This window comes from Dreissena polymorpha, chromosome 15 (genome assembly GCF_020536995.1).
Source record: "Dreissena polymorpha isolate Duluth1 chromosome 15, UMN_Dpol_1.0, whole genome shotgun sequence".
Classification (NCBI taxonomy): Eukaryota; Metazoa; Mollusca; class Bivalvia; order Myida; family Dreissenidae; genus Dreissena; species Dreissena polymorpha.
In genome coordinates, this window is record NC_068369.1 from 61,728,278 (window position 1) to 61,740,647 (window position 12,370).

The 12,370-nt window shown below is 35.2% G+C and overlaps 2 protein-coding genes across 3 annotated transcripts in view; one reads left to right on the forward strand and one right to left on the reverse strand.

Annotated features, from left to right (window-relative positions):
* The window catches only part of LOC127860418 (nascent polypeptide-associated complex subunit alpha-like), a 415,045-nt gene that overhangs the window by 30,219 nt on the left and 372,456 nt on the right, over window positions 1–12,370 (forward strand). The gene's annotated exons all lie outside the window — the stretch shown is intronic.
* LOC127860409 (beta-galactosidase-1-like protein 2) overlaps window positions 11,527–12,370 on the reverse strand; it is an 86,167-nt gene continuing 85,323 nt past the window's right edge. For both annotated transcript variants that reach the window (XM_052398472.1, XM_052398473.1), the window contains exon 18: window positions 11,527–11,809. In XM_052398472.1, the coding sequence (XP_052254432.1) occupies window positions 11,702–11,809 (108 nt within the window). In that variant the 3' untranslated portion in view covers window positions 11,527–11,701. The remainder of the gene's footprint in view (window positions 11,810–12,370) is intronic.

Sequence of the window (12,370 nt, forward strand, 5' to 3'; positions counted from 1 at the left end):
CGAAATTATCAAGGTAGAACTATTCTGTCCTGGACTTTTTTATTTATTTTTGTTCGGAAACAATTTTATTTCTTTATTCACAAGATCAGACCATTTTTAGAGTGCTTTTTTTCTGAAATTGCTATCTGTCATCAAATGTCACATGTTTTCGCGACTGTTCAATGTTTGTTTAATTTCATAAATGAATAGCTAGTCAGCTATAAGTTGTTTCATAAAATTCTTTCTAATAAATTTTGGTGAAACTGAGAACACTCCGTGTATTATATTAGCAATGTCAAAATCAAGGGATAAAACATACTGGCACTCGTACAGACAGGTAAAAAAAATGTTTCACTTAAATCATGTTTACAATGCTGAGGAATCATGTTCCAGTACACCCAATGCAACAGGCCATTTGGCAGCTATTTCTTAGGTAATTACTTATTGTTCTTTTAGTATACAACATAAATTAATGAACTGAGAGCTGTGTACAGATGCTTTGTGTTTCTTTTCAGGTGAGCCATTTGTCTGTATTGGGTGGCCGAAACCGCGCTGATGTGTGCCGGCGCATTCTGAAGCATTGCATGTCAAATGAGGTGGCCAACCAGTACAGCTGGCATGGGAGGAAGAAAAAGGCAGTATTTGGAAAACTTCCATTGGCTGATGCTGTGCAGAGTAAGTTGTCATAGTATGTGTAAAAAGATAAGGTCACAGTTAGAACTAATTCATAGTGCCAGTTACGCGGTCTTGGTAGTTTTCAGACTATACCTAAGGGGTCAATATAAAAAACCGGGTCTGTATACAACCACGCGTTCTAGGCACCTTTAATTACTATGAGGGGGGTCAGGGCTTGCACTAAGCGGCGTACGGCCGTATATTACGCCCGATAATTGTTTCCATACGCCGATAACAAAAACCCATGACGTCCACTATACTTCCTTAAAATTGGTCATACGCCGAAAATAGCAACCAGTAACGTAAGCTGTCGATTTAAATAATACTTCAATCAACACTGCTTTCTGCCGACTCAATGTGTTTTGCACACGTCTCGATCAGTCTAAACTTCGCCTCCTTATATTTGATACCGCCCGCAGGTGATTAGCAAGTTTATTGTGTGTTGTTTATCTAACGGTTACACAATTTACCCCCGCGCGGATCGCAAATTGACCGTGACAAACCAGTCGCTTAATATTGGTTGCTTTAACAACACACTCGTGCCTCTTTGCGCGTGTCGCATGTTGTCTAATGATTAGGAGATAATTGCTGGTTTGGGGCAGACGGCACGGTAAAAGAAAGACGGCAAAAATAATTAAAGAAAAACAAAACTGATCAAAATTTAATTAATTACGTAGATTCACTACCGTATAAGTTCCCGCGAGTTTTCTCAGTTTGTTAATCCACCGATAATTACGAGTAATAACCATCTTATATAAACTGGAATCACAATTCATTTTCTATACTAACATGTCATTTTACTAGTCAGAAACATTCAAAAAACACATTTCCTGGATTAGATATAAATTATCAGAGTAGAATTAAATTGCTACGCCATGACCTTCGACATTGCAAATGGCTGACCTATTGTAACATTCAACCCGCGTTCAGTTCAAAGCTGGCGATTCAAATTACAAGTAATGTTATTTCAATAATGGAGAAAACATTAAATGGATTTAACAAACATTTGATAATGTTTGTTAATCCAGATAACAACAAGGAAAGTTTGGGTTATTAAAGTTAAACTGGTAAGACATTTATAAAGTGTACATATTTCGGACATGTATAGTATTCGGATAAACAGTAATAGATATACTAGATGCTCCATCATGACTATTCATTAAGATTGTGTTTTGTTGCAAATGCAGTCATAGGGGTGAGGATAATAAAATGACAATAAATATGTGATGAAAACTTGCAACCGCACATATCTCAAATTACTTAAATGTGTTGAATGACTTAAATGTGTTATGATTATTAATCAATTAATAAATAATTTAAGTAGATTTTAATGAAAATTTATTGTTTTTACAAATGAACATAGTAAAATGATAGAAATAATAAAAGTTTTGAAATTAACATGTTTTGCCGATATTGTTTGCACAAACTTATACAAACTTTAAAGCCTAGGGTAGTTTCCGCCTTGTTGTATGATATATCTAGTTACTTTCACAGATGTACAGTGACCCAAAATGGATGGGAAGAGTTTGTGATCGTTTACGCAGTTGACATTCTGTTAACATCAACATTAAAGTTGTTTGGACTTCCAACATTTTTGAGTTGGACTTCCATAAGTAAAGGGCAGGAAGTCAGGACTTCCAAAATTTATTTCTTAGTGCAAGCCCTGGGGGGTGTAGGGGAGGTAATGCAATCAAATGTCGCAATAAGGTCTTATATCGAAAACCACAATCACGTCTGAAATTGAAATTTCATGTACCTAGCAATTAATGTCGCTATATATTTCCTTGTATGAGACGTAAAATAAATGACGTATTTATATATAATACTATATAAGGTACCCCTATACACCTTAATTCGTGTTAATATCGGGTAAAAAAGGGTATGGAGATACATGTATTTAAAGTGGGAACCCCATGACCTATTTCTTAATCAGAGACCCCGTAACTGGCCATATGTGTGAATATATATAAACATACAGAATTACATCCGGCTGTTTTCCTTTTTCAAAAGTAGTCTTCATATTGTAATTTAAAAAGGGTTAAGAAATAATATTGGTTTATAAACTGCCCAGTATCATTAATTCTTGCAACACTGTTTGAACATATAATGGATATAGAATAATATGAGCCTACATGTCATTACCATTTTCAGAAGCTGTCATGCGGTCCTTGAAATGCACAGCTGCAGAAGTTGAACATGAGTGCAGGGAATGGTTTAGAACAGCCTCTGACCGTGACGGTGGAAGAAAAAAGAGGACAGCCAAAATAAGTGATGAACCGTCCCAATGAATTTTAACTCGTGTGTGTTTTAACTTTTAATTTAGTCTCCTGCTGCAATTTGTTATGATGTAAAGGTCTCTTTGAACTTGAAATTAATGATTTTACACAACTTTTCTTTTAATATGTATACTGATGGAAGCAGTGTATATTTTTTTTGTTTATTTTTTGCCTTTATTACCTAAATAGCTGTAACTCTGTGTGTTACTTAGGTAAACGTAACTTTTCAATATATTCTTGTTCTAATTGTTTTCATTTGTCATTTTTGAAGAAAACAAGTTTCATGTAGTTTGTATTAATATTGAAGACAATTTTCTTGTAATATTTTTTATTCAAAACTTTCTAGAAATGCCCATAATTTATGTCTAAGTTCAGGGGACATACAAGGTGTTTATTTCTGAAAATACTCAATTATAAAAATCAATTCCCTCAATTCATTTTGAATTTGATAAGTGACAGAACTCAATTATTTTTATTTTCAAGTGATCATTTCCTGGTGAAAACAACAAATAATTTTAATATATGTTAGTTTAAGGTATTTATAACCATATGTAAATAAGTCCCAGTAAACTACTCAATTATATATCATTCAGCAATATATTGCTCTGTCCTACTGCAATGTATTCATTAACAAATACTGGCTGCTTTATACTGCATATCATTATTAGTTCTCTTTGAAGGAATGGTCTGACTTAATGGCTTTTTTTTCAGTATTTTGTGGATGTGATCCCATTCCATGAAATTGGGAAATGTTGTGTCAATATATATATTTACCTGCAGTTCAGAAAAAGTACAACTGATTAACTACAAGTCTTATTCCACATTTCACAGCTAGTATTTACCATTTAAGACTATTCAACAATGAGGAATTGCTTGACTTGATTTAGGGGGAAAAAATGTGTTCTGCCATTGACAACATGGCCCATTACCTTAAAGTGAGACTTCTAGTCACTTGTACATTTACATTTTGTGCCATTACTATGTTTTGTTTTTTTTTGCTGGATAGCAATTTCCTGAATTTACTTGTTACAATTTTTGTGTATCGTATGACTGCTATGTTGTACTTTGCTGACTAGTCTTGTTACTATCTTTGTGTATCATATGACTACATTGTTGTATTTTGCTGACTAGTCTTACTTGTTACTATTTATTGTGTATTGTATGACTACTATGTTGTATTTTGCTGACTAGTCTTATTTGTTACTATGTTTTGTGTATCGTATGACTACTATGTTGTACTTTGCTGACTAGTCTTACTTGTTACTATTTTTTGTGTAAGGTATGACTACTTTGTTGTATTTTGCTGACTAGTCTTATTTGTTCTTATTTTGTGTGTATCTTATGACTACTATGTTGTATTTTGCTAACTAGTCTTATTTGTTACTATTTTATGGGTATCATACGCTATCCATTTTAAAGAAAGGGTTATTTTATTAATTGCCAGGGTATATAGACCAGTTTTGATAATATGGGTGATATGAACCATTTATACATGCATGTTTGGTAATTTTCCATGTATACAATATGCGTGTTGGATACGTTGGTTTTCTTCATAATTCTCTTATTTTATTTTCATTTGCTGAATATTCTATTACCAAAATACAAAACTCAAGTCATTTGGTCATTTAACATTTTGTTTCAATGTGTTACTTTTTCAGTTTCTGTACCTGTAGAATTATAGAGTCTGTTTAAATAATTTCTTTTACATTTGTTGTTAGTCAATGTATATATTAATTAATTTTACCCCATTAGAATAAAAATGTTGGAATTAGTAATAAATCAGTTTAATATTTTCAGTTTCAAGACAGTAGTATAATTAGCAAATACTGTATTCCAGTTTGGTTGAAAAGAATGTAAAAATAAAATGTTGTCTGAAGAAAATGTTCTTTCATTTATTTAAGAAACTGTTTTAGGCCCTTAACACTACCAACAACAATTAAAAACAATTGAGGCTAGACAGGGACTGAGGAATGGTTAAAAGTATGTCGGCACCATAATGGCTCAAGAAGGTATCGCCGATATACATACCAATGTCGGGCCAACATCGAGCCGTGTTGCACTCCCGATCTCGGGCCGATATACATACCAATGTCGGGCCAACATCGAGCCGTGTTGCACTCCCGATCTCGGGCCGATGTAATTACCGATGTCGGGCCGATATACATACCGATGTCGGGCCAACATTGCGCCGTGTTGCACTCCCGTTGTCGGGCCGATGTAATTACCGATGTCGGGCCGATATTGAAATAAAAATCGGGCCGACATCGGACCGATTTAAAATGTTTGCTGGGATATCATGTGTAAATGGAATATATTTTTAATGTCAAATTAATGTCCATTATGATAGCAAACAGAATAAATCTATAGTCAAAAGCTTAAGCTAAGCCTCTGATTATAACCATGAGTCCCTGGTCTTGGTATTTGTGTCTGTTTAGCAGTAAGACCGGAATTTTACAAAGAATCAAAGTACTGAGATGTTGAGAATAAAAGGTAAGCATTTGTTTTTATTATTATTATTATTGTTTTTATTATTATTATTATTATTATCATTAATTTATTATTATTATAATTTTTATTATTCCAACCCATCTAGCCCTAATTATGCCTTTAGAGGTATTGTGCAATTAAATTAACAAAAATGTTAAATAAATCATACAAATTGTGTAATAAATGTCTTGTCATTTTTAGAGAAAATGTATTTTCATTGTACTTAAACACATTTTATCAAGTTTGTTTAAATTGTATTGATATCTAAAAGAAACATAGCTGCCATTGGGGGGGGGCGTATTTTCTTCTCTGAAACCGCTGGGTAGATTCATACAATATTTTGAGACAAGAGTGACACTTTGTTTTTGTTTTTAGCACATAGCCACCAGGGGGTGCGGCCTATTTTCCAATTTATGAAATGAAGTCTTCACTCCCATGAAAGATGTCGGACAGAAGCGAAGACCGAAGATGTCAACACCAAAGTAAGTAAAGTATATATGTAAGCAGTATATTTTTTCAGTATGTTTACTTTAAATGATCAAACTAATTGTCAGCTAGGCAATACTTATCACAACAGTATTAATTCTCTATTGCTAAACAAACTCGATTACATGTAGTTTATTTATTGTATTGAAAATACCAAACTGTATAGATGGTAACATTTTACTTAACAATACTAAATGATATGGTTTTTACTTCTAAATTCACAGGAAGATGAAGGACTTCGCCAGGCAAGAGGCAAAACTGGAGAAGGCTCAAACAGCAAAACGGAACATGTCAGGTGAAGCTTTTATTCTTATTGGTGGAATTATTTCTTTATTTAGTTCAATTGACGCTATCATACGCTAACAAAGCAGATATATGAATCTATGTTAAGTTAATCTTTATAAGATATAGAAGTTAATCCATGGGTATATAAATCATGTGATTTAGTCTTATATCCCCTTTCCTTTTCTTCTTGCAGTTCAACAACAGATGAGCCATGCAACATGGACCATGTTGGAGAAGAAATCATTTTAACTACTGTTTTTCTATGTGTAGGCATTAGATTTTTTGTTGTGAATGTTTAGGGCTTACTCAGTTGAATAATTTATGTAAGACACATCGCAAAATCTTGTCTGATTTCATGTAACAATAGTAATTGTATAATTGTATGTATAATATATGTGCAGTCTACTCTCAATATTTCGGAGTTGTATTGGACAAGGTTTCACATAATTATCGAATTACTTTAGCTGCAAATGTATTGGCATTTCTGGTAATTCGGACACGTATTATTAGTTATCCCTAACATGATACAAGTAAAAAATGTAAAATAATAGGTATTTTATTCAGATAAAACATCATAAATATCCATGGAACTCGAGATAACAGAGTTCGAGATATTAAAAGTAGACTGATTGTATTATAATTTTATTGATTTCTTTGATTTACAGTGTCTGCCAATAACGTTTTTGGTATAATATTTGTATTTCTCATAACGTTTGTCAACATTAAATAGTTTTACATACATGTAATGTTTTGAAATTAATTGTAACAGTACCTGTTGCTATTTCTCAAATAAAACATGTGTTTTGAATGTACATGTAGATATGTTATTTTATAATGTCTCAGTGGACTGATATCATGTGTAAATGGAATATATGTTTAATGTCAAATTAATGTCCATTATGATAGCAAACAGAATAAATCTATAGTCAGAAGCTTAAGCTAAGCCTCTGATTATAACCAAGTGTACAATCAGTGTCTCCTTAATGTCTCAAATCTGTGTTGTTGTTTTTTTCTAATTTTAATGCATAAGTTAAAATTTATTCTGAAAATAGCTCCGAGTTTGATCTGGAATATATATGTTAGCCAAATACTTAACCAGTCCCTATTACCAGGACACCTACTGTATATGACATTTGATTTTACCTAAAGTATTGGGGGTTATTTTCCATGATAATGGTTCAATTTAGCTCAAACTTGCCCTGATATTTATTTCAGTAAAATTCGTTATAGGACAAAACAGATGATAACAGATAATTTTAAACTTTTCCTACCTTTGGCAAATAATGGTCTATGGGGGGAATTATTTTTCATTGATCGATCTACATGAAAATTTTTCCCCATAAGCAATTAAGAATATTCAAGCAAGTTTGAGCTATATACTTGCTTGTATATAATTATCATTGAAAAATAGTCCGATTCTCAATGAAAAAATAGACTGGCAAAATCACTGATTAGCAAACAAATTTGAATAAGTACTAATTAAGAAGCAATTGTAAACAAGGGCTGTTTGTAAAACATGCATGCCCCCCATATGGGCTCTCCGTTGTAGTGAGAGCCATTGTGTGAATATGTTTTTTGTCACTTTGACCTTTGACCTAGTGACCTGAAAATCAATAGGGGTCATCTGCCAGTCATGATCAATGTACCTATGAAGTTTCATGATCCTAGCCATAAGCATTCTTGAGTTATCATCCGGACACCATTTTACTATTTCGGGTCACCGTGACCTTTGACCTAGTGACCTAAAAATCAATAGGGGTCATTTTCAAGTCATGATCAATCTACCTATCAAGTTTCATGATCCTAGGAATAAGCGTTCTTGAGTTATCATCCGGAAACCATTTTACTATTTCGGGTCATGACCTTGACCTAGTGACCTGAAAATCAATAGGGGTCATCTGCGAGTCATGATCAATCTACCTATCAAGTTTCATGATCCTAGGCCTAAGCATTCTTGAGTTATCATCCGGAAACCATTTTACTATTTCGCGTCACTGTGACCTTTGACCTAGTGACCTCAAAATCAATAGGGGTCATCTGCGAGTCCTGATCAATCTACCTATCAAGTTTCATGATCCTAGGCCTAAGCGTTCTTGAGTTATCATCCGGATACCATTTTACTATTTCGGGTCACTGTGACCTTTGACCTAGTGACCTGAAAATCAATAGGGGTCATCTGCGAGTCATGATAAATCTACCTATCAAGTTTCATGATCCTAGGCCTAAGCGTTCTTGAGTTATCATCCGGAAACCATTTTATTATTTCGGGTCACCTTGACCTTTGACCTAGTGACCTCAAAATCAATAGGGGTCATCTGCGAGTCATGATCAATGTACCTTTGAAGTTTCATGATCCTAGGCCCAAGCGTTCTTGAGTTATCGTCTGACAACCACCTGGTGGACGGACCGACCGACAGACCGACATGAGCAAAGCAATATACCCCCTCTTCTTCGAAGGGGGGCATAAATATATTATCATCTTGTAAGTTAAGCATTGCACAGTAACAAAATTTGCCAAGTTTCTCTCTTCACATGCAACTGACCACAGCACATTTTGCAGTGAAGAATCCGGTGTTTAAAGCATTCAGCACAAAACTGTAGCAATACAGTAACAATGCCTCATTTTCATATTATCTGATAACACTCTTTAGTTCTGAGTTTTAGAACTGACAAGCCACTGACCACTGTCAAGCTGTCAGAGATAATTGGTTTATGTGAGGACTGACCACAAAATGGCTATTAACACATAGGTGAAAATTAACTACATCACAAGTGAAATTACTACGCTTTCTGGGGTGCATCTGAGGCTCCGGCAAAGTCCCTAAACTGTACTGCTATTTTCGACTTGATAATACCCTTTTATAAAGGATTTTGTTCTGTCTTCATCTGTATATCTCAAATAACAGGAGTCTCGGCCATAAAACTTGCCACAGTTATCTCAGGTTTTAGAATTGGCGTAGTCCTTCCGTCACGAAACTTTAGTGCAATATCTCCGAACCTATAGAAGTTAAAAGCATGAAACTTCATAGGTGTATAGATTCCAATTAGGGGTAGTGCCACGAATAAGAACCATTACACTGCACTTTCTTGAATCAGAGTTATTGCCCTTTGTTTTTTATTTCATTTAATTTTCAGGGCTATATCTCGGATACAATGCAAGACTAACATATTAATAAGGAGAAGTGCCACTTTCTGAAATAAGATTTTTTGCACTTTGTTTTTATAATGTAACTTTTCAAGGTTATATCTCAGATACGCTTCAAGAATTCAATATACAACTTCATGGTTGTAGAAATATCAATGAGAAAAATTGCCCGTTATTTAATTATGCCCCCCTTCGAAGAAGAGGGGGTATATTGCTTTGCTCATGTCGGTCTGTCTGTCGGTCCGTCCACCAGGTGGTTGTCAGATGATAACTCAAGAACGCTTGGGTTTAGGATCATGAAACTTCATAGGTACATTGATCATGACTCGCAGATGACCCCTAAGGCTATTGATTTTGAGGTCACTAGGTCAAAGGTCAAGGTCACGGTGACCCGAAATAGTAAAATGGTTTTTGGATGATAACTCAAGAATGCATACACGACCAACAGGGCGAACTCTGAACAATATAACTGAAGCAACTGGTCTGTAATCCTAAATCTATAATTATCAGTCCAATGAAACATCATCCTTTGAGTAAAATAAAGTGGATCAGTAAAAATATTATCAGAATATGATTTTTTGGTATATTTTGTATATTAAATATTGTGTTAATGTTTAATTTTGTTGATTAATATAAATATAAGCAGGACAGGGGAGGTAATACACTATTATATCTTTCTTATATACAGGGGAAACGAATGCAATAAGTTAAAATTTCATGTTAAATGAATAGAGGATACCACCCACCCCCCCCCCATTTTTTTAACATCATGTAATAAATAACCACACCCCACATTAAACCCCCCTCTCACCCCCCATTAATAAATAACCACGCCCACATCATTACCCCCTCTCACCCCCACCCACCCCCCAATTTTTTTTTAAACATCTTATAAATTACCACACCCCACATTATTCCCCCTCTCACCCCCGCCCCCCTACCCCCCCCCCCCCCACCATCCACCCCCCCCCCCAAAAAAAAAAAACCCCGCTACCCCCACAATTTTTTTTAAACATATTATAAATAACCACCCCCCACATTATACCCCCTCTCACCCCCCACCCCCCCCCCCCCCCATTTTTTTAAACATATTATAAATTACCGCACACCACATTTTACCCCCCTCTCACTCCCCCTACCCCCCTATTCCCCACCCCCCCCCCCCCATTTTTTTCTTTTAAACAAAAAATAATATTTTTTTTAGACATCTTATAAATTACCACACCCCACATTATACCCCCCTCTCACTCCCCCCTTGATCATGACTGGCAGATGACCCCTATTGATTTTCAGGTCACTAGGTCAAAGGTCAAGGTCACAGTGACTCGAAATAGTACAATGGTTTCCGGATGATAATTTACATTAGGTCAAAGGTCAAGGTCACAGTGACAAAAAACGTATTCACACAATAGCTGCCACTACAACTGACAGCCCATATGGGGGGCATGTAGTTTTACAAACAGCCCTTGTTAGTTTTATGGTTATACCGTATATCGAGGATTTGCACCCATCCATTAACATTTATTTTGCGGGGGTACCATTTCAACGAATTTGCGTGTTCTCTATCATCTGGAGCTGTAAAGACGCATAACTCTAGAGGATGCGGATATGACTTTCTACAGTTGTTCTTCTTACACATTGAGGTCAAAGATTACAATTTTTACGATTGCTTCACTATGCATTGAGGTATTCGGATATGACCTACATTTCTTCTTTATTTGGCTATGTAACAGATATCTAGGGTCAAGGTCAAAGACTTAAGTTAAATGATACATATACATGTAGTTTAAGAAATATACCTTAACGTATTTGGATTTATCAAGCATTAAGGAATTTTCAAATGCACTGATGCAATTGTTCGTCGTTATCGCCATTGATGCACATGCATGACATGGTCAAGGTCTTGCAAATTTCGTTGCGCACCGTTACAGCAGTTATTCAACACCAATCTATTATTGCGGGTGGGAGTGGGGGAGCAGTTCGATAAATGTGCTTGTTTGTTCGTCATTAAACAGAAATTATCATTATTTTTTTTCGACAAACTGTAAGCCAGTTCGAGATATGCTCATCAAACACACGAATTTTTTTTTTCTTTTAATCGCAGGACCTGTTGTTCAGGTCTACGTTTTAATACAACCTAATTACGCACAATCGTTTCTATTTAAAGGTACATTAAAGGCAAAGAAAACGGTCTTGTCGATCGCTATTGTTGTCTTCAAGTGTCTTCTTGTTTATAATAAAACTAAACTGCATATTTGCGAAAATAAAAAACAACAAAAATCATAGCTTATCTAAACGGCCATCTAGGTACGGTATTGCGGTTATACGAAACTAGTGTCCAAAATTGCAATTCTTCGATCTATGATCGTTATGCAAGGTCTTGAAGGTTGATTTTTGACTGATCGATAACATTGAGAATCGGCCTGTCCGTGAAAATCGGCTCCGTGCCCTTCTTTTCATGCTCGAACCATACGATCTGAAACCAAAACGAAACATCACATGATCACAGAATAGCGTGAGCGTGAAGATGGTTATTGCGCTGCAAGTAAGACGTGTTGAAGCTGAAAGAATTTTAAACTTTATATTGAATCATTAAGTTCACAAACGTGCACGGCAAAGTTGACTAAGACTTAAGTACGCTGAGTCAACTAGTTTCACTAGTCCATCTATATACATGAAACGGCGACAAGTATACATCTGATCTCGGTTAACTTAGTGCATGCCTAGTACACTCGTCAGTCGCTGACGGAGTAGGAGTACATGCTAATTCGTTGTTGTTTAATGTGTCACCATTATGCTCGTCGAATACAACTGCAGCGATTCGACGAAGTGTTGAGCCCGAACGAAAGCACAGGTGGTTAGAGTATTGCTAAGATAATAATTAGTTAAAACACCATTTTGAATGAAAAAAGTCCAATTATAATGAAAAATCAACTTCTCAGAAAAAAGAAATTTCACTGTCAAATATATAGAAATACAAAAATGTATATCACTATTATAATTGATAGTGAAATGGGGTTTTTTTCCAGAGAAGTTG